The sequence below is a fragment of the Drosophila rhopaloa genome, unplaced genomic scaffold (genome assembly GCF_018152115.1).
Source record: "Drosophila rhopaloa isolate 14029-0021.01 unplaced genomic scaffold, ASM1815211v1 contig_178, whole genome shotgun sequence".
NCBI lineage: Eukaryota > Metazoa > Arthropoda > Insecta > Diptera > Drosophilidae > Drosophila > Drosophila rhopaloa.
Window position 1 is genome coordinate 2,375,038 of NW_025335059.1, and position 23,093 is coordinate 2,398,130.

The 23,093-nt window shown below is 39.2% G+C and overlaps 3 protein-coding genes across 3 annotated transcripts; 1 reads left to right on the forward strand and 2 right to left on the reverse strand.

The window, feature by feature from the left end:
* Nucleotides 1–117: 117 nt before the first annotated feature.
* Nucleotides 118–22,919, forward strand: LOC108047525 (peroxidase). Its single transcript, XM_044459152.1, is given in 11 exon segments — nt 118–585; nt 11,150–11,308; nt 17,098–17,180; nt 17,396–17,486; nt 20,090–20,478; nt 20,603–20,776; nt 20,988–21,106; nt 21,108–21,919; nt 21,982–22,260; nt 22,320–22,416; nt 22,484–22,919. Coding segments are annotated over 11 exon segments (2,262 nt in total). The 5' UTR covers nt 118–574; the 3' UTR covers nt 22,532–22,919.
* On the reverse strand, nt 8,822–9,168 carry LOC108042528. The gene is made up of 2 exons (XM_017120852.2): nt 8,961–9,168; nt 8,822–8,895 (listed from the first exon to the last, which is right to left on the reverse strand). The coding sequence occupies exons 1-2, from the start codon at nt 9,166–9,168 to the stop codon at nt 8,822–8,824; spliced, it is 282 nt and encodes a 93-aa protein (XP_016976341.2).
* On the reverse strand, nt 14,968–16,891 carry LOC108038328. The gene is made up of 5 exons (XM_017115106.2): nt 16,655–16,891; nt 16,320–16,511; nt 15,947–16,258; nt 15,152–15,281; nt 14,968–15,093 (listed from the first exon to the last, which is right to left on the reverse strand). The coding sequence occupies exons 1-5, from the start codon at nt 16,871–16,873 to the stop codon at nt 15,008–15,010; spliced, it is 939 nt and encodes a 312-aa protein (XP_016970595.1). The 5' UTR covers nt 16,874–16,891; the 3' UTR covers nt 14,968–15,007.
* Nucleotides 22,920–23,093: the final 174 nt, after the last annotated feature.

A 23,093-nucleotide genomic window follows, 5' to 3' on the forward strand; every position in this document is an offset into this window, starting at 1 on the left:
TGATAACCGAAGTCTGCTGACTGCTATCGCTACTCCACAGAGGCTGACGTCGACGGCGGGCCGGCTACGTTTGTTGGCTTCTTTTTTTGGCTTTTCTGTGGCAGCATCGGCTGGCAAAGCTCAGTTAATTGTTGGACACACTCCGTGGCGGTTGTGCAGGCGGACGAAATCGACTTTGAGGCGCTGACGGGGCTCTTTTCGTGTGAGTGAGTGAGTGTGCAGGAAACGAGGTGCATTGGAAAAGAAGTAAAAAGAAATAAAGTGACAAAAGGGTTAGGCCCCCAAGTAAAAGTTACCCGCAGCCGCGACAAGTGCTTGATAATTGTTGAATTCTGGCACCGAACGAAAGACTCTGGCAACGAACTCGGTGAACTCTTCGCGCCAGTCCGTTATTTATTGAGGCCAACTAAGCGTGGGCCATCGTCTGCCATAATTGGATTAATTCACAGCTCTTGGACACAAAGTATTCGCCAACCAAATATAAACAAAGTAAACGACTGTATACCCAACGCATTAAGAGAAGTCATTAACAACGGCGGCCAACGGCCAAGTGGCAACGTGCAACGTCAACAAAATGATCTTAAGGTATGTACGTTGGCTATTTTTTAATGAGCCGTACTCTCAGATTTGGTACACATTTTTCTAGTTAATTTCCTGTGTGTGGCAAGTAATCGTTTAGGCGTCTCGGAAATGTCTAGACCAAGTTGGTGACTGGTTCTAGCCATATTCCAGCTCATTTTTATGTAATTTTTACGTGTCTGCCGCTGACTTATGACAACTTTCTGTGAACATTTCTCCACCATACCCGTTCTGTTATTTTTTATTATTCTCTGTGTGTGTGTTTAGCTGGAAAGTTCTGAGTCGTTGGCACAGAAAGTTTTCGTTTGGTATGCGGCATTCTGGTGATTTTCGACGAGTGATTAAACGGCATTGCGCCATATATGTGTTTTGATTATTTCATTTATATTCAGGCCAACCTCTTCGCTGGTTGGCTTTAGCCTGTTGAACAACTTCCCATGCTAATGGCTTCCTGCCACTTTCTATCTGACCATCCACGCGCCAGGCCCAGCTCGTAATGATGAACAAATCAGCGCCTGGAGCAACGGAATTAATGAGCGTATAGGTCACGCTCTTGGCCATCTCAGCTTCCGACGAAAAGCTCAAACTCACACCTTCAATGCGGGCTTAAAATAGAGCTCAGCGGGAGTCTTTGGTTTCAATTTAAATAGCAATTAGTTTGAGGCGAAAGATAAGTTTTTAGGCGCCGGTCGAGGTTTTTAATGCTCACAAATACGGTTTATTTTTAGGTAATTATTAAATTGCCTTTCTAAATTTCATAATTGTTTTAATTTTGATACTAAACAATTATAAGTGATATATATTTAAAAATACTCTATTATATGCAAAATAAATATATATTTTCCGGTTATTTTATATTTATGTTTTTTTATATTATAATTGATTTTTGTGATGGTAAGATATTTATGATCTCATTGCCACAAATCGTAACTAGCTTCAAACAAGTAAAATCGTAGACATAATTTTTATGTTTATGTCGTTTTTTGTAATTTTTTATTACGATTCAGGAAAATATAAAAGAGCGGTTTACCCTGGCGCAATTTCAAATAATAATTTTCCCACTTGAAATAACTGATATTTTTAAATTCAAACAACCACTAATAGTTTTTCAATGATATTTTGTTTGTAATGTAATAAGAGGATCGGCAATTTTAAACAAATCTGATAATCGAAAGAATACTTATGTGTACAGTTGCTGTTTGCCATTTTAATTCTTAAAGCAAGGCAATCGAGCCGGAGTTTATCCGCTTAAAACCAAGGCTAAGACGTCGCTAGCCCTCGTTTTAATCAGGCTTAGTGGGGGCTGGGCGGGGCGTGTCCAGGTGATTTGTCATGTACCTGGGGACATGGTCATAACTTTCCGGCGAGTTCTATCGCCTAACGGTAGTTGGCTGGCAGCTCACACCTCTATTAACTGGCCAACGTGGCATACTGCAATGAGCATAAAAACCTGGCTGGGTGGAACTTAGCGAGTGCCTGTTAATTGTCCACGGTTTGCTGGGTCGCCTCGTTCGCTGATTTGTTTTTCCGAGTCCCCATAAAACATAGTTATGACCAAGAACTGAACTGAGTCTTTGCCTCTTTTTTCAGTTTTTAGTTTTTAGCCAAACGGGGTCATTAACATTTGATGCGAAGTTCAAAGCGAGTTGCACAATGCCCGTGGATGGATGTTGAACTTCACGTTCAACCAGTTGCCAGCTGAAATCGATCAGGCAGCGATTTACTTTCTCCTTAAATGTAGAAGACCAGAAACGGAGCAACCTGTTGATTTCCTGGCTCGCAGGCCACATCTGCCTCGTGACTTGCCACCAATCCGGTCTCGAGCTCTGCGCAAAATGTTATAAAATGAAGACATAATTGCGGGGCAGGCGAAAAAAAAATGGAAAAGGGGGCGGCCAGCGCTGATTGCCGCTCTCCTGGCTGAAATTGTGTCAAGGCTGCCAGCACTTTTGGCACCGCAAAACGCAGCCACTTTATTTGCATGCTCGCATATAAATCAGACAATCGGGGCAGGGCGTTAGTGCCAATTTGGAAAGCGGCATGCGAAGTGCATTTAAAGATCCCAATCGAAATCGAACTCAAATCGAAGTCGAGATCGATACCGGGCGATAAAAAGTTGCATTGTGCTGCGTTTTAATGAGTGCCAAAGCCATTTTTACGACAGTGGTACTTATAAAATATATAAAAATAATGTAAAATCCATTTATTCATTATGCAGAAAAGATCTTCGGAAGATTAAAACTATTAGATAATTATTTTGGAAAGTATTTGTCAGGAAGCAGCAGGAAACAACAAATTATAATTTATCATTTATAAGTCATTAAATAGTATCTAACGAGCTCAATATTCCGAAAACGCAACTTGGGGAAGTTCATGCTATAAAAATCTGACCGTGCCTATATCGATCAGCATTTGGAGCCTTTGTTTGCGACCAAATGACGGCCGCAGGCAAAATCTTTGGAGCTGGATTCGTTACATAAACCGCCTTACAAGGTTCACAAGACAAGAGGCAGCCAAAGCCATGACTTGTGGTAGCATATTGCCGTTGTTTTCCCCTTTTTTGGGCAAAATGTCTGTCTGATGTGTTTGCCACAATTACTCGCACAGCTCATGCAATCCCTTGCCCCAGAGAAGAGCGGTGGAAACATTGAAACAAATCATTTTGGGGGCCTTACATTGATGGATATATGTACGCTCGGGTACATTATATTTGGCAACTGCTCGATTTCTTAAAGTGAATGCTGGTCAACATTCACTTTTGACTCAAAGATCTCCTTCTTTTCGGATGCTGCTGATGATGCGCCATTAATGCGCTACATTAACGAAAATTACTCAAAATCATTTCACTTTCAAAAGCCAAATTCACGTCATGCCTGCCCACGAACACAACCAGCACCTGAATGGGTTTTCTATTTTCGGTATATTTTGGTAAATTAGATATTTTTTGCGCCCTGGCTGATGTTGCTTTGATTTCGCGAACATCGCTGATTGATGTTATAACAAAAGAAAGTTGATCGAGCAGGGATCATGGCTGGAGAGGATGGTGATGGTTTGATTGAGTGGACGAGTGCTTGAACGTGCTGCTCTTTATGAATGGACGCCAGGGGTGGGCCTCCTATTTACACTGGTCCGATGATACAACTACGTGCCTCTTCAGCGATGTTTGGACCACTGAATGGTGCTCTACTTGGGTCTTTTGTTCGGGTGAAATTATTTTATTTATTTATTTATTTGCTTATGTGCTGACTCACAGGTCGAGAAAGTGTAGCAAATAGGTATGACAAAATGAAACTTATTGCTTTTCAACTGTGAAATGTATGCTTTTAAACAGAGAACAAAAATAAGTGAATTTGTGTTCTTTCTATCTTTCTAAATTTTCCAACTTAAATGTTAAATAAATTATAAAAATAAATTCATTAAATAATACTTAATATCATCTATTAAATGTAAAAAAATAGAAAGGTTGAAAAAGGATCACAACTAATATTAAATAAATAATATTTGCAATAATGTATTTTTATGCCATTTCTTCTAAAACAAAAGCCAGCACTGGCAATAATTGGTTTTACCCAGTTCAATGGAGGAAAGTCGATTAAAAGGGAAATACGGTCAAGAGGTTTTTCCCAGTGTACCTTTTAATTAACCCGCCCACAAGCGTGAGAACCGAAAGTGAAAAGCTGCGATCAAGGCGGCACTGGCTGGCCCCTTATCAAAGAACCCACCGCGGAGATTGCTAATTGAAATGCAGAGGCTGTCGACGCAATTCGCAGCAGATTTCTCGAATGGGATCGTGAGAGCCCTGGTAACCCAAATGGCGTGCTGGATTTGATTTGTATGTGCACTCGTCAGAAATTATGTGGCAACTGACGGCAAAACTGTGAGCCGGCGGTGCAAATTGAACAGTAACAGTAACAGCAACAGATGCAACCGCCAGTTACATATTTTGTGTGTTTCTGTTTTTTGGAAAAACTATTTAAATAAAGCACAAGTATGCTGCATGTCGGTATGCTGGGCAACGCAACACTCAAACCGAACCCGAATAATCACTTGGCTCATTTGTAGGCAGGCCAAGTGGAGTGCTCATGTGTTTTTATTTTTTATATTTTGAGCTTGCAACATTCGCACTCAAATTGATGATGATGACGATGATCAAGACGATGTGCCAATTGCCAGCCATCGTCTATTGAATGCCTGAGCAGGCCGGCAGTACCAAACCGAAGTATAAACATAAAATTTGGTAATTGTTGCAGCTATTTTGGGAGACCCGGGGGATCCAGACTGGTGAAAGGTGTCTGCTGCTCACGTGGCCCACTCGCAACTCCCTGTCATTTTCTGAGGATACTCAGCCGCCGCGCAGAAGAGCACTTCAGACTTGGCTAAGAAAGTCAAGGCGGTCGGCTTGTTCGCCGAGAGCCAACGCACAAAGCAGAGTTCACAGAAAAAAATGATTTATTACTATTGTATTACCAGCAAAAGAAAAACAAAAATAAAATTGTCTTTTCTCACTTTTACTGCGAGTTAAAATGAGTTAGATAATTTTAAAGTGTTTATAAATTTATATATATATATGTTTATCTTAATTTATTTACGCCTAACACAAAAATAAGGGCGCAAGTACGCAAATCTGTGTAAGCAAAAATCCTTGAAATTTTTTCTCCCCGTGTGGAATTAACATCAGATGCAAAAGTTGTTTTCATTTGATTTATGCACAATCAATGGCAGGCTGCAGCCAGTTTTGCATTGAGTGTTTTCGGTCAATAAGCTGGCATTGAATTTGTCGCTGGCTTCGACTTACTGATTTGGCTTAGCCACTGCAATTTGTATGCAATTAGCCGCGAGTTGGCCAGGTATAAATCTGCAAGGGGCGGCCGCCCAATTAATAAGCTGTTAAATGCGTCAGATTGCCGGCTTCGGTTATCAGTCAGTTTGTGCGGAGATCAAAGCCAAATTTAGTTGGTTTTTCGACTCGATGGCCAGCTGCAGTTCGGTTACATTCTATTTCAGACCGTGCAGTCCATAAACCGCACGTTAGCCGTGTCCGATGTTATCGCGATTGCGTGCCGGTCGGGTGATATATCAAAACCCTTCACATGCCGCGAATTCTGCACAGGAAAACAGGATTCATATTGGCTAAAAGTGTGAATATTTTCAGGCAAACTGAGTAAATTTATTTAGTTACTTCCCACAAAGCTACTCCCTGCAAAGCAATATAATATCAGTTCCATTTCATATACCCATTTAAAGAATATTTTGGATTTATTATTAAATAAATATAATATGATATAATAACTTGTTAAGGCCTTTTGTGTGTATAATATTAAAAGAAGAACTTCTCTGCAATTAAATATTTTAGAATAACAAACTACAAGTATTTCGGAGTGCAAAAGTCTGTATGCAAGCTTCAACATATTTAAGCCTCTAATATTATCAATTATAAATCCATTTGGCACAGTGTAACTGTGTGAGCTCAAATAGATTTTCTCGCAGCGATAGGATCGCGAACGTTTTGTGGGTCAGAGAGCGAATTAAGGCAGCTATGTCCCGCTTATCGTTTCTTGTACTGTATGCCATCGAATCTGCATTGCCAATTTATGGCACAATAAAATATCGAAGGCGACACTAATGCCACATAAATGTGCGTCATGTTGCAATTGCTCTGCCGTTAATCAAGTATGCGCCATGTGTGCCCCATTGATTCGATATGTTTCGCACAGTTTTTTCCTAGCTGCATGCGAAATGCCAGGCGGATGTGAAGACATTGGTCACTAACGTTACCTGTCTGGCCAGAATCAATTAAGCAATTGGCCAGTGCAAAGCGTTGAACGAAGCTAAGTGCAACAATTAAATCAGCTATGGCATTAGCAATCGTGCCCAGAAACGAGATCCACTCAGCATGGGTTTACCGATGGATAAATATGCAACAGCATATGGCGATATTTGCACATCGTAGATTGCCGGCACTCAACCTCTTGCCGATTGAGTGGCTTTAACTTTAATCAAATGCCGTTGCTGTATTGGGTATTTCAAGTCAAATGATAAATGATCGCTAATGAGAGGTTTCTGGCTTGTTGCTCTTAAAAGTAATAAAATTCATGTTGAGGTCAGCAGATATGTGCTTTATTCTTGGACAAAACAATATAAGCTGAGTTTTCAGTTTTCTAATAACAATTACAATCAACATCTACATATGCTATTTATATTATTCTTAATTTGCTAATTAATAAAGCAAATCAATTTATAGTTAATAATTTTATTATTTGAGTTACAAATTAAATGCATTATTAATAAGAGAAGCTTGTAGTACAAACAACAATATAAATTCCACTCAGTTTTTACAATGTCATCTACATTTTGTGAGTAAAATGATGGGAAGTTATATTAAAGGCCCTTCCCATAAACCTAGATTTGAATAATAGAAAAACTATCAAACTCTTCTAAGAAAACTATAATTGTTTAATTTTATGTTAGATGCAATTTCAAATATCTTAACGTTACCATACTTAATCACTATCAACGAAAGTGGCTGTCGTCACATATCAAAACCAGTAAACAGCTTTAAGATAAACGTAAGACATCTTAAGCATTTTCCGATTTCTGTCATATTTTCATTTTTCCATACTTAATCACTATCAATGAAAACGTTGCGAAGATAAATTATAAATTTCTCTAGGCATTACAAAAGTCATTTCCACACTTTAACATGACATCGAAAACTAGCTAAGTCGGGGTAATTTACATACAAGCCAAAACACAACAATATGAGCGATGTGGCAAGCTGCAAACAAAGAAAGATCCGAACAAAAAGTCCTATGCACTTGGCACGCCCCTTTTCGGGGGGCTCAAAGCCCTGCTCCCAGGTATTTGGTTGCCTCCACCAAGATGACATAAGTAGCACCAGAGCAAACCCCACGATACAATCAGCTGGTCTCCACACACAGAGTCTAACAATGCATCGGGCAATTAACGTTGCGCTGCCGATGGAAAAAATATATTATTAGCAAATGTCAACTTTTGGATGCGCTTTAAAATATGCACAGATATGGCAGGGAGAGTCCTATATGGCGACTATAATTGGGCAACTGCGCCCGTTCTTTGTTCGCGGTCTACACACAAAATAAGTACGTGCATTTTTCGGTATAAGTAAAGACATTTCATAGTAACTTAAAATATATGGGTCCAAAAAACATAGTAGATATTTATAATTATTTCACAAGTATAAAATAAATTATTCATAAAAAAATATATAAAGTTTAGGTAACTTTTAAATGTGTGGGTTTGAAATAGTATTATGTTGGCACTATACAATTATTATTGCGAATATGAAGTATCTATTATTATTTAATTTAAAAACTAAATGGGGGTTTTATATTTTTTAAAAATAATTTTTGGTGCATTGGGAGTTGCAACCAATTTTGGTTTTCCACCATATGTGTGCCATCCAAAAGAAACCGAACTGCTGTGACCAAGTGCCTTAGATAAGCCAGTGCTGCGATTTATGTAAAAGTCGTTTGGCCAGCCATCGACGAACCGAAATTAATTGACTCTTGCGGGCAGGTGTAAAGATTGCATATGCATGCGAGTGTGCATAAATTGCAGATTGTTCGCATTCGAGTACAGTATGGATTTAGCAGTGGCAGGTTGGCCAGAAGGACGTTGCGTGCTGGCCTTTCACAAAAGCTGTCGCCCCAAAGGCGAGCAACAATTAATTGACTTTACGCAGTGGCCTGCAACTCTGATCTGCATCTGGGGTTTGGGTTTGGGTTTGGGTTCGGGTTCGGCAATTAAATCTGCACTGCCCCCTTGTGGCACGCGTTTAGGCGTGGCATGTCGGGCAAATAAAATACAGTCTGTGTGGGCGAGTGCGTTTTGTTTGCATTCTAATTGCCCTGTCATGGTGGCTAATGAACTGGACACTCCAAAGTGATCATAAACACGTTCCACGGATTCGAAATATTTTAAGGGCAGCCTTGAACCAAATTCACTGTTGTGCGAAAACCGAAATGAAAGCAACGCGCTGGTAACCAGATTTAATAAGCATTTAGCTCAGTTAAAGCGCGAGGAGCGTAAAGAGTTTGCAAATCGTGTGAGCTGTAAACCAAAAATTATGACCGCACATTGGTCAAGAGTGAACAAATCTTCTGTTTATTCACTGGGCCTGTGATTAATCAAAGTCACATGTAATATGAGCGGAAAAAGTTAAAGTTTATTATATGCACAAAGGTCTTTAAGAGAGTTACATTTTTTAATCCTTCAGAAGATCATTGCAGTCCGGAGTGTTACGCCTGCATTTGCGGTTCTCATCGGTCACAACCCAATCTATTATTTAAATGTATTTAATAAGTATATCGTATGGGAAATCAACTAATTGCTAGTAGACTTACTTTGATTAGTTCTGCATATCTGATTGTCTAAAACGCATTGGTTGGCGAAAGTGCAAACACTTCTTATGGGACGTACAATACCTCTTTGCCAAACAGCACAACGAGGTTTATATTCCCTTGTACAAGCTCGTGGACACTTCACTGAGTTAGCGTTAGCCAAAGCCAGTAGGCCCAGGGAAATAATCAATAGTATAGACACACACTTCATGATGTATTACGAAAGGTTCTGTATTTTCGAATGAGCAACATAACTTCCAGAACCTTTTTTATAAGCCAGAACGAATAATTAAAACTTTTCAAGTCATTCAATAAACAGATGTTTAATTCACTATTACAAAAACACAAGCAGGTGCACTCTTTTCTTCGGGAGATCGGAGTTCAGTAAACCCTGGTAATGGGATATACATAAAAGGCATCTCACTTTACTTGGTCAGTGGAAATGAAAGACCGAACTGTCAAATGAAAAGTGAAAGGACTTAAGTGCGTTTTTGTTTCCCTTGGCGATTATATAAGCAACACTGATACCCCTGGAGCTGTGCCCTTCGTCAAAACGAGACCCTCGATAGATGGTAAATGAAAAGCGAAATACTTTCACTATTTATTGCTGAGTGTACCGGCAGCTATTATCAACAATTATCGACAATCTTAAAAAAAATCTTCCCTTTAAAGTTCATATTAAAAAGTTTGTATTATAAAATCTTACGACTTGATATAAGCTGTCGTATAAAAAGCTACCAACAATTCAAGTATTCTTAATTAGTTTTTTATTAAAGGATTGGACTATTTTGTTGTTAAGATAATTTCTAAAACAAATTTTCAATGAGAACTGGATTTTATTTACAATTCCAAGACCATGCTTAATATTTTTATGACACTTATCACGTTGGCATAAAAGCCAATTGAGTTTTATTTTAAATCTGGTGTAATCCATTTTCAAAACCTGTCTAGAAAGAGATTATTCTCCAGATAATAATACATGTTTTCTAATGACATTTATTACATGGACAATAAAATACAAATGGTTTTTAAAGAATATAAATAATTCTAAGTCATGTGGTTAAACAAGTTATAAATTCCAGTTAATCAAGGTGAACTCAATAATAAAAAAAATTAATTGTTTTCAAAATTTCAATAAAGTAATTCCAGTTACTTCAATATCGATATGTTGAAGGGTATTCGAGGCAAACCTTGTTTTCGGTTATATAAGAAGCAGGGGCATGGCATATATTTTGCTTTACTTTCACTGTTAGCCAGAGGCGGCATTAAACAATAGCAATCAATATCAATACTTATCAAAAGCCGTTAACAATTGCTCGAAAAATGGGTTTTTTTTTGTTTTTGGCTTTCGCTTTGTGCGAGGCGACAAAAGCTAACAAGCGATTAACACGCGCTGCAAGTCATAAATCTGAGCGCATTAAAGCCGCAAAATAAAAGCAAGGTTGCCAGATGTCAGATGTCGAATTCCCCAGCCGCCCCTTTTGCTGACAGGTAAAGAAACGCCCGAAACAATGGGGAGTCCAAAACAAAATATGCAGCTTGGCTTATAGGTTCCATGGCCTGCAGATCGAAAGACAGCTGCAAGCTACAGTTGAAAGCCTAAAAGTCGAATTTGCATATGTGTAAAATGCCTAATCAATATAAAAAAGGTTCTAGAACCAAATTATGGATGTCTCAGATATATAAGTATATATTTATATATATATTTATTTGCTGCGCTTTTTTTTGGCTTTGACTAACTAATTTATTTAGTATATATTTAGATATAAAATTTTAAAAAAATTAATACCAGGTTTTTTTTTTTTAAATTGAATTCAATTCATCGAATTGGAGAGCTTATTGAAATGGAATTTTCTTTGTATTTTGTGTGTAAGTAGCTGTTTAAATACGAATTCACTGGCTCTGCATTATTACAGTTGTCTTTAAATATTTGTATTTGTATTTATTATCTCTGCAAAATGTTAAAAGCCGTTCTTTAACTTGAAATTGAAGTAAACTATTTTCTGTCTAATAAATTATGTTTCATACTGTGTAAGTTTCACTACATATACTTACTGTTTACTGACTGACTGGCTGATTAATGTTTTTTGCCGCAGGCGTGTTTCTATTTGTCAAAGGGGCGTGCCGCCTCTGGTGCATATTTACCTGAATAACATGTTAATTTGCCTTCTTTTTCTCATATTTCTTTGCAGAATACTTCTCCTGTGTATGCTGTCGGTGGCGTATGGGCAATATCATCAGTTTGGAGAGCAACTCCAGACGGCCCACGGCTCCGATTGTGCACTTCTGTTGGCCGGACCCGGTCGCTCCTCCGTCTACGACTACAACGTGAATTTATTCCGCGGCACTTTGTGAGTACAAATAGAAACTGTGTGTTTGCCGTTGCAGAAAAAGTGGCTCGGTTGCATTCTGGGTTATGTTTGAGACTCAAATATTTGAACGTTGACACCGAAACGTAGTGCAGAGGAAAAAAAACAGAGAAACTCCTGGGGCTTAATGTTTATTTGCGAATTTCGCACGAAATGACATTCCTTTAGGGAAAGTATTAACTCATTCATTTAAAAAACTGCATTTTATTAAAATTAAATTGAGGTGAATGCAGAAAAATAACAGCTTTTGTATAAAATAGCTAAAAATTTGCTGAATTCTAAGGAACTTTTTCGCAGTGTACAACTGCCCGACTGACTCCCATAAATCTTGGTTTGTGCTGTTTTAGCTTGTTTGAGCGGTGGCAACATGGCTCTACACCTACGACAACACAGCACACGAGCTTTGAGCCAATCATTAGCAGCACAAACAGCAGTGGCAATCATTCGGCAACCGCCTGTTGACGTTGATGTTTCCGAGCTGCAATGCCTAGGGAGAGATATAGCCACACTACCCAGATATATATATATTTTTCTTGGTGGGGGCCCGCTGAGCGAAGTGATTGCATCTGTGGCTGAACACGAGGGGCTGAGTTAGTGGTAACTTTTGACAGCAAACGTCTTCATTGGCGCCAAAACAGTTTGCCCGATCCACATTTCCATAAGATGTATTTTTTATTCAATGGCTTTTATTTTTGCGTTCCCTGTATAAGCTTTCTTTCCTTTTCGTACAAATATATCCTTATTTTTCCGCAAGAACTTAGAAATTTTTTCGCAGCTGCCAACGGACCTCTGGCAAGGGTGATTGCCCTCCACTTTCCATTCTGAAAAAAATGAATTCTTGATTATATTTATAATCATCTAATGTATCAAAATTATTTCGTCAAGAAGGTACTTTCTGAAGATTGTTATCTTTTTTTGCCTTTCCAAGCTTAATCAACTTAATTAACTACTATAAAAGTTAATTAAAAAACAGCAATAAAATAAATACAGGTCAAACCTTAGCCAAACGTTAAATTAAATTAACCTCTTAATAAAATGAATAGTATGGGTTATAAGCTTACCTTCTTTACTCTTGCAAAGATACAATATAAAACTGCATTGGTTGGGAAATGTGCAGGTGCTTGGCGAATCGCCTCCTAATTGGGATGCACACAAAGGTTTATAGTCCATATCACATCTCTTGGGACACTGGAAAATATCGTCCTTTATCTTTCCGAAGTCCGCAGTGGAAAATGAAATAAGGATGATTATTATTAGAGATTTCATAGCGGTCGCTTCGCTGGCTCTTCAATGAATCGTCTTCCCCAGAGTTTCCGCGTTATATACGTGATAAAAACAGACCTTTGGCGAAAAACATATGCCTCGGAAAATGGGTTCTCAGGTGTGATGATGGCTTCTAACGTTTCATTCGCTGTCACGGCGACTCGTTAACGGCAATCAGCAAATGGTTTTTGGCCTCGAATCGGCGACGACAGCCTTTGGCTCAGCGTCATGTGATGCAGACGGACGCATCATGAAGTCACCTGACAGACCGCCGCGATTTATTAGTAAACGAAAAAAATCAAAACCGCACGACAAAAAGCCGCAAACAAAAATAGCAAGGCAACAGCGGCAACCCAAAACAAATGGCATTGCAACACTTGCAGATGCCAAAGGAAACATAAAATGAAAAACTCCAAAATAAAATAAAAACACCTGAGCTGCCGTGGGGCTGCAGCAGCCATTGATGGCAAACTTTTGTCTCGAGATGATTTCGAATAGTGACTTTGAAATGCTGCCAACACACAATGCCTCCCGAACTGAACTTCAGTCTGCACCGGGAAAAATCAGCAATCGGGATCAATTAGATCAAAAATAATTGTGTAAAATGACAACCTTGATGGTTTTGGCTTGAGATTAAGAAAATTCTAAAAGGTTGTAGTTTATTTCTAAAAGATTACTGTACAAAAGTAAGCTATAGATACAAAATAGATTCTTATTTTTCCCCGTGCAGCACTTATGGCAGCGGATAGATATACATATTTTAAATGTCACACGATCTAGATAGAGATTGCAAATTGTTCAATTGCTCGATTGTCTTTGAGTGCTGGGGGTCACCGCGAAGTGGAGCTAATTTTTGGGGTCGCCGGGCATCGAAAACGTGAGCCTGTCAATCGGGCCAAGTCGTTATCGCTGACTTTGGCCTGGCTATTGAACCTGGCTGACCAGAGTCAGCTGGGAAAAATGCAGTAAAATTGGCCGCAACAACCTACTTAAAAGTTAAATACAGGTTTTGGCAGGGGCCACTTTCGTTGCGATCTCTGCTCCGTCTGCGGAAAGTCTGCAATTGTATCTGCAACTGCATCTGTATCTGCAACTGCATCTGTATCTGCGTCTCCGTCTTCACTGTCTGCGTAAGCGAAGTAGCTCCCCAGATACTCAGAAAAAAAAAAAAATGCAAAAAGATTGTAAAAGGCCGCATAGATAAATGATATTTGAATATTTTGCACATCGAGTTTACGACACGCTTTTGCAATTATTCACAATATTACGCATACGCCGCGTGCGCTGGACCGCTGCAACTCAATACCGATCAGGAAGTGTTGGCGTTTCGAAGCTGCGCACCTGCGATCGCCAGGCCGGGATTCATAACATTAGTTTTTACTTTACAATCAGGATAACAAGTACAAGTCCGTGTCTGGGGCGGGACGAGTTGCGGTTGGATCGAAAGGAGTGGAGTGAATTGGATTGGACCGAGAGTGGAGTGCGTGCCGCATGCAAGCCACTTTCTAGTTGGCCCAAAACTCTGGCTATGCGCACATTGAACTTACCCGAGTCCCGTAAATATTGTGCGAGAGTGCTCTCGACTGGCTTTTTGGTTAAAATTAACAGGCAGACCAGTTAAGTGCCAGACATTGCCATTTTCGATTTCAATTTGACAAATTTGCCCAAGAAATATGTACAAACATGGTTACTTACTAAAGACAAGTAGATGCTCTTTAAAATGGAGAATTACTTTATACATTTTTTCAATTTACCAAAAATCAGGGAAGAATTTTGTTTTATTGAAATTAAAAATAGACTTGGACGATATGAAGAATGCAGTATATGTGCTTTTTATAGAGATATATTTCAAATGAGCACGAATTTTCCTCTAATAGTTTAGTACTGAAACGGATTTAAAATGAAAAAATTAAAGCGTAGGAAAATAACCCACTGCCAGGGTAAAGTGCCTGCAAGTTCGTGAAAAATGTTGCTTTTAGCCGAAATGGTTTTGCATTGCGTGTGCTGGCAATGTCTCTGCTAGTTGCTGTGCATTTTGTGGGCATATTTTCTGAGTCCGCTGCAGTTGCTCCTGCTGTTGTTGTAATTACTTAATACTTACGCATTGTTAACACGCATCGTTGTCGCCTGACACGCGTTTTACATGTCGCACCATTCGAGGAAGTGGCTGTGGCCCCCATTTTTGGTTAGATTTTCCCGAGCTGCGGAGCCGCAGCTGCCCGACATAAGAAATTTGCGTGCTTTTGGCATTTAATTAACAAACCGGCTGGCAAAATCGGAGTAATATGGCAATGTTAAAGTTAAGTTTGTTACTGTAACAGTAACAGTTGGCCATATTTGCTTGTTGGCCGAACTGAATGGAGATGTTGGGGCAACCGTTTCCTGTCACGAGGAAAAACCGCCCGCAGCCGGTTAACTTTAGTCATACTCAGCTCCAATGGTCAGACTGATGGCTCCCGGCTGAACAAACGTCTGGTGGTACCATTTGTTCGTGTCTAAAACAACTGGGGAGATAGCTATTAGTTAAGTGGATTTCAGGGATTATTTAGAGGAGCCTCATACTTATATCGCCCTGCTGGACCACCACGTCGAAACTCTGGCACTGCAGGTAGCACTCGGGAGGTGGAACCAGTAGCCATCGCTTACTGCCCGCCAGCTGAGCCTGCCACGATGGAAGCCTCACGTTGTCGATCTGCAAGAAAGATTTGACATCTGTCAGCAGCAATGTACATTCCATTTTTTAAGACATTTTAACATTACTGCTATTTACAGTATTTAAATTGGCTTTAAGTTAGGAGCTCAAAATTTATATTCAGAAAACGAACTCTAAGAGTATAGCTATTAAAAAGGCAACTACTTCTGCTTCTGACCTCTCTTAAAATGAAAATGATGTTCGCTTTTGATAAGTATCAGACTACCTAAAGATCTAGTACTTTAAATCTTTCAAATTAAGTTTATTTCTGCGATACATCCATACAAAATTTTAGTTGCTTTTTTATGACTCAAAGAGGTTGTAACTCGGACATACGAACCGTTTGGGTTACCGTGAGCCTTTGCTTTAGCTTGAACATACATTGCAAAATTTTAATTACCTTTCAAAAATTTAAACTCTAAACAAGTAATAAAAACTAAAATTGACTCAAACCATTCATTTTATTTAGCATGAAAATGGAATAACGGCCAAAAAAAACACGTTAAGAAATTTGCAATAGTGATAAACATGATTACAATCAAGTTATTTTAACTTTTAGAATATTAAAGCTAATATTTTTCAAGCTCACATGAATTCGTGATTACAATCAAGTTATTTTAACTTATAAATTTTAGAATATTAAAGCTAATATTTTTTAAACTCACATGCATTTGTGCCCCCAAGCCGGATGTGCCAATGAAAAACCAATCAACCGCATTATTTTCCGAGCTTTCGGGCAGAAAATAGGGTTTTCCATAGTGCCTTCGGAACTCCTCTGCCGTTTCCGCATGACAATTGCTCCAGCCAAAGTACCAAGGTTTTTCTCCAGGTTTTAGCTCTACCCTATTCTCGGGCATATCCAATGCATCATAGATATCTAAGAACCCGGTTTTGTAAGGCAAAAACTGGCAATCCCTTATATGTTGTTTATGATTGGCCTTTCCATAAACATCCCGAAAATACCAATAGTTGAATAACTGATAGATACAAATATTGTATGATAAAAAAGTTTATTTATTTAATTATTAGAATAGTTACCGAAACAGCAGTCCAATTTTTTGTGGCATCACTAACAATAACTGGGGCTGCGCTGTAAGCGAAATTTTTCTCAAATTCCTGGGGGTTTATATTTTCAAGTCGCGGCACTTTTACAATATTTGCACAAAAATCACAACTCTCGGGCGGTCGAAGGGCGTAACGCAGGGGGCGTGGCACAGAAAGAGCACAATTCTGAAAGGGAAATATTTAATTTTATGAAAAGATTTTCTTAAAATCTTCAAAGAAAGCTCTAAGTCTCAAAAAATTAATTAACATTTGTATCACATTAACATTTTTTAACTGTATAAAACCAGTTGTTTATAGATCATACATACTTTTCCCTGCATTTCCTCATAATAGTATTTTACTCCGAATAAAATGAAAATGATCAAGAGCACAATCTTAATCCACTTAACTATCTTTTTGCTCGACTGAGACTTATAGCAAAAATCAGGCAAAAGGTCCTGAATGGTTCTGCCCAGATAATCTGGTTTATGGGTATCTAATATTTGGACAAGTCTACTGCGATTCTGTTCTATATTTTCTTGCTTCATGCTGACGTTGTTACTTCGTTCAAGTTAAGTACTATACTGAATCGAAAACTTGGCGTTGTCCTTTCAACTTGGTTCTTTAACGCATTGGCCCGGCAATAATTTTATTATCTGCCAGTGCGCAGGCTTCCTAGAAAGCGTGGGCTTGGAGTGTGGTTAGCATGTGATAAGCGACAAATTGCTTGTGATTGTCAATTTAAATCACTTTCACTTCAATTTACTTGCAGGAACCCCTACAACAATGGACCGGGCACTTGCATCACCTACGATGCCATCAATGCGGCCTACATGGATGCACGGAAGCGAATACGTAAGTTAATCTTCTTTTTGATACAGTATATAATAAAATATCTCTTTATTAAATGAATGTAATGTACATTGAGATTGAAATATAAATGCCTAATCTAGAGAGATTTAAATACAAACTTAGGTTTAAAGAGCGATATTTATAGTAAAATATTTAGTTGTGTAGTTTTTAGTGGTACATTAATAACCGATTTTAATGTACACATGCGTTTATTGCAGATGTGGCCCAGCCAAAGTCGGATTGGAAGCCAGAGGAACTGGCCACCGTGGGCGAACTGCTGCTCGACATTTCCATTCAATTGGCCCGAACGTAAGTAATCAGCGCTAAACGCATTTGAAAGTTGCCCTGGCACGCCCACGATCTCCACCTCCCTCGGCGCTAATAACGATTGCCAAATCACGCATGACAAGGCAGTTAAGTCGTGCACCACAGCACCACCAATAACTGCACCACTGAACCACTGAACCACCGAAAAGACCGCCTGCAGTCATCAAATATGCATGAGTCTTTTCTTGCCTCCAAGGTTCTACGCTCGACAAAAATCGGAACTGAAACTCGAATTCATCAGCACAGAAACAAAAAAGTTACATTTTTTTTATATTTTAAATGAACAAATTCAACATTTTCTTAATGACAGAAAAAAGGAAATGGGGAGCTTTTTAAAAACAATTCTTTTAATTTGATGAAGATATATAGAAAAAGTTTTTTTGAATTTACAAATTATATTTTTCCTCTGGCTAGTGGCACTTAAATTAGAATAATTTGTAGTTATCATATTCAAAAACGATTTTTTATCTGTTGCAATGGAGATTACATTTTTTTCTCCGTGTGCGCCAGTTCTTTTTTGAAAGTTCGGCACATGCAAATGCTAATTGTCTGGGGTTTTGACTGATGGCCAGTGGCTGACAGCCGAAGAAGTGCATTCGAGAGCTCGTCGAAGCCTTCTTCCCAACTGGCGCAACCGCATTTTTGCCACACAAAAGTATTTGCAGCTATTTGCGGAGCTCGCAGCGCAGATGTAAACAAACGGGGATTATGCAACGGACCGCTTCGCAAACAGCCAGTGAGCAGTGAGCCAGTAAGCCAGTGAGAGTGCGCGTGACTTGCCCCTCCGATGGAAACACCCCCCGCCACCACCACACCAAAAGAAGCTGCGGAAGATGCCGCTCAGCATATCCAGTTTGGTTTTTCCTTTTTCTTCCATGTTGGCCAACGATTGGCCACTGCAGCCTCTTCTGCACAGGGAAAAATGTGTATCACCAAATTGGCCATAGTTGTTGGCATTTTTATTACGAGACGTTGACAATCTTTCGAGGAAATTTCTGTCCGAATAGTGGCTCTATGTTACTTACTGCATACAAGTAATATGGTCTGATAGTAAATTTACTTTAAACAGATTTAAAACGAAGTATATAGTATAATAATAAAGTTGGGGGATCAACAGGTCTCAAGATATTAGAAATCAAAAGAAATATTAAAGCTAAGTACGTTGTACATTATAAAATATAAATATCATAAATATCAGTTGCAAAAAAAATGTTATAATATCGTCCGTTTTAGTACACAAAATTTTACATTTCTATACTCTTTAGAAAAACCTTTTTAAAAACATTAATTTACGAGCAAATCAATAATTAATTTCCTGGTATTTAAAAACGTAAAGTATCATATTGTGTTATATCTCATTATCGATTTTGAAATTTGGACATAGTATTACTTGTAACAATTCCCACTTTTATGGCCAATTTCGGTGTAATTTTGTTTGTGTGTTGGGATTGGAATCTGGGTAAGCGGGTTGGCAAGTCAGTTGGCCACAATTTGGGAGTTTTGGGGAGCCTGAGCTCATCATCATCACCTCCCCTTGTGCGACTTTCACTGAGCTCGACGTCTAAGACGATATTCGGCCACAGGGGGGCAGCATCTTCAACTGTTGCACCTGCAACATCTGAATTGCCGTTGTATAATCTCTTGATTATGGCTAATAACATGTTGTAAACGGCCAATGCAAAAGCTGCCTGGCTTTATGGCATTCTATTAAAACAATGAGACAACTTTAAACGGGGAATAGCTCATGTAAATCAATGATGTACGTTTGAAAGATATCGTATTTCAAGATCTCCCTTCTGCTTTTTTCTGGTACTTTCACGGGCTGCGACCTGGCAACCTATGCGAGTAAATTGCCGACCCAATTGACTGTGAAGTTTTACAGTTTTCCACTTCCCATCTTCACACAATAGCCAGCCGGACGCAGTTTCCCTTTGGCTTTTCTCGCTTTCTCATGCACTCGAGGAAGAGTTAATGTCGGTCCCTTTGGCGATTTATGCGCCGGCACACAACTTCCTCCGACAACTAAATACCAGTTTGTCAGCACTGAAATCTCAGGCCAAAATTGAGAAAAAAATCGAAATCAAAATCCAATTGAAAGTATAAAAATTTGCCACTGTCAACGTCAGGCATCAACATCAATATCTGTCGGATATTTGCCGGCCAGACCAAAAGCGCGTTAATTGCAGCCCGCTTGCTAACTGGGCTAATACGTTAATTTCGCAATTTTTCAATAAAAATCTGAAGACTACACAGTCAAAAAGAGTCCAATATTTTCAATCCAAAATTCTTGTTTTAAGGTAATTAACTTTTTTAAACAAGCCGAATTACGATAGTCTTTTGGCTTTCTTAAACTAAAAATTATATTTTTCGGATTTAATTTCTGTTTTTCAATATTTACATAATATTATATATTTCATATATTTATTTTTATTTACTTTATTGTCACATCCTTGTTTTATGTGTGGAGAATCGAAAAGTTGGCGGCAGGAAAGAGCCATGTTAAGCGATATCCGCAGTTGCGTTAAGATGAAGTGATAATTACTTTCGACTGGCGACTAAATTCAGTTTTTAATTATTTCTTTTAGCTATGGCTTATCGTATGAAGAAATAGAAAAGGGACTGCCGACAATTGATACCTCGAAGACTCTGATCCGTGAGGTGTGTCCACCCTTTTTCGCTGGAGTTGAGTGTCGCCCGGGAAAATACCGCCGATTCGATGGCCTCTGCAACAATATCGAACATCCGACTTGGGGAGCAGCCAATTCTCCGTTCCAGCGCCTGATCGGCCCACTATATTCGGACGGAATTAACGCTCCCCGGATTTCGGTTACTGGCCGGGATCTGCCCTTCTCGCGAGTGGTTTCACGCACCATGCATCCCGACGATGGTTTCCACGATCATGCAGGCACCGTTATGGTCATCGCCTGGGGACAGTTCATGGATCACGACTTTACGCTCACGGGAACACCACTGGGTAAGTTTTTATACAGGGGGCTTTATATTCCAACAATTTCAATTCATTAAAAATAAGTCAAGAAAAAAGGAAATTCGTAACTAAGTAAAACTGTTTTTAAAAAATAATTTTAATCGATTTTTAGATCCCATTAACCGCAATGATCCCGAGGAGTGCTGCAAGCGACCACTGCATTTGAAGCACCCGTACTGCAATGAGATCCGAATTCCCGATGATGATTACTTCTACCGTCTGTTTAATGTCAAGTGTATTGATTTTGTTCGCGGATTCCCCTCGCCTCGTCCAGGATGCAAATTAGGTGAGTTTTTATTTTCTTAAGCTAAGAAAAAACAGAAAAAAGAAACAAACTTCGGCAAACCAAAGTTTATATACGATTGCAGTTATTAAAGAAATGGAATATTCTATAAATTATTAATTTTTCGATTATTCCTATGACAGCTAAACAAAAACGATATCTATAAATTTCAATCTACCATCTTGTTAAAAACTTTTTTAAATTAATTTTCAAGGTTCCCGTCAGCAGTTTAACACCCTGACAGGTGTCATAGATGCCAACACCGTTTATGGGGTGAAAGAGGCCTTTGCCAGGAAGCTGAGAACTGGCTATGGAGGACTGATGCGCATGAATCCCTGTGTTCCAGGAGTACGGTCTGAAGGATCTGCTGCCCCTGAAGTTGGACATTCCCGATGAGGGCTGCACACGTCCCAACAAGAGCATGTACTGTTTCGAGGGCGGTGAGATTCGAGTCAATGAGCAACTGGTGCTCACCTGCATGCACACTTTGATGGCCCGGGAGCACAATAGATTGGCCACCGGATTGGCGCAGATAAATAAACACTGGGACGATGAGACACTGTTCCAGGAGACAAGACGAATCAATATCGCCATTGTGCAACACGTAACCTTCAACGAGTTTCTACCCATTTTACTGGGCAAAGAAGTGATGGAGAAGTTCGGTTTGGTTCTCCAGAAAGACGGCTACTGGGATGGCTACGATCATACAGTAAATCCCGGCATCATTGACTCCTTTGCCGGTGCTGCATTCCGTTTTGGCCACTCCTTATTGCCAACTGCAGTGGAACGCTGGTCCAAGGCCCACAAGTTTATTGCCTCCAAACGTCTGTCGGATTTGATCAGGAGACCCTACGATCTGTACCGTGCCGGAGTCTTGGATGAGTACTTCATGGGTCTGATGAACCAGGTGGCCCAGGCAATGGATGATTCGATCACCCAGGAGGTGACCAATCATCTTTTCAAGAAAGAGGGCGCCCGATTCGGAATGGATTTGGTGTCGTTTAACATGCAGCGCGGTCGGGAGTTTGGTATTCCCGGTTACATGGAGTTCCGGAAGTTCTGCGGTCTGCCCACCTCGAACACTTGGGATGAGATGTATGGATCCATGCCCAATGAGACGGTTCTGCGATATGGCAGCATATTTGAGTAGGTTTCAAGGGGACTTTTTAAGCTCTTTACAACTAATATTAATCAATAATTTTCTTTAGGCACCCTGCTGATATTGATCTTTGGTCTGGCGGCGTCTCGGAGAAATCCCTTCCTGGTTCGATGTTGGGTCCGACCTTTGCCTGCGTGATCGCCACCCAAATGAGCTATTTGCGACGTGGAGATCGGTTTTGGTATGAGCTGCCCAACCAGCCCTCATCATTCACTCCCGAGCAACTGCAGGAAATTCGGAAGGCAAAGCTATCCCGCTTGATCTGCGATAACACCGATTTAATTGATACTGTGCAGATTTACCCCATGGTTTTGCCTGATCATGAAATGTAAGTAATATGACTTTACATAAACTGATTGAAAAGAATAAAAATATTATTATTTTTAGCAATCCACGAGTGCCCTGCAAGAGTGGTATCATACCATCAATTGATTTGTCTAAATGGGCGGACTATGGCGGCCATGGCGTAGATCCCTCTCTCTATGTAAGCCAACCATCTAACTTTAAACCATTAAAATACATATCATTTAATTTTGATGTAATATTTTTAGAACTACATCAACGAAATACCCGACACGCTACTGAACTTTAGGAAGTAACTGCCATTTGTGTTTTCCACGTTTTGTTTACCAATCTCGATTCATTTATTGGACTCTATATCTTCTGTCTTCAATAGTTCTATAACTTTTCCTTCCTTACTGCTTAGTCTCTCAACTAGTCTTTGCTCACCATCCGCATTTCTATAGCCAGTCAGTAGTTTTGACACTGCCATTTTCTTCAGAGCCCTTTCCAGCATTTCCATGCATAAACATAAACCCATACATTCTCTGTATATATTATTATTAAATAGAAGAAATAGAACGATTAAGTTAAAACATATCGATGCAATCAGAAAACGATAAAGAAAATAAAAATAATTTTTAAAGGATATCTCGATGTAAGTTTTTGTATATGCAAGTAATTTTTAAATAAAATTTAAAAACAAAATGTTTTGATTGATGATAAATTTTTAAGTTTAAGAACTTATAAGGTTTTACAGAGAACTGAAATATTTGAATACCTTGGTAAGTAAATATTCAATTAATACATGTATATTAACTAAATTTTATTTTAAATTTATTAGACCTATTTAGGTTAGATAATAGGTCAATAAAAATTGTT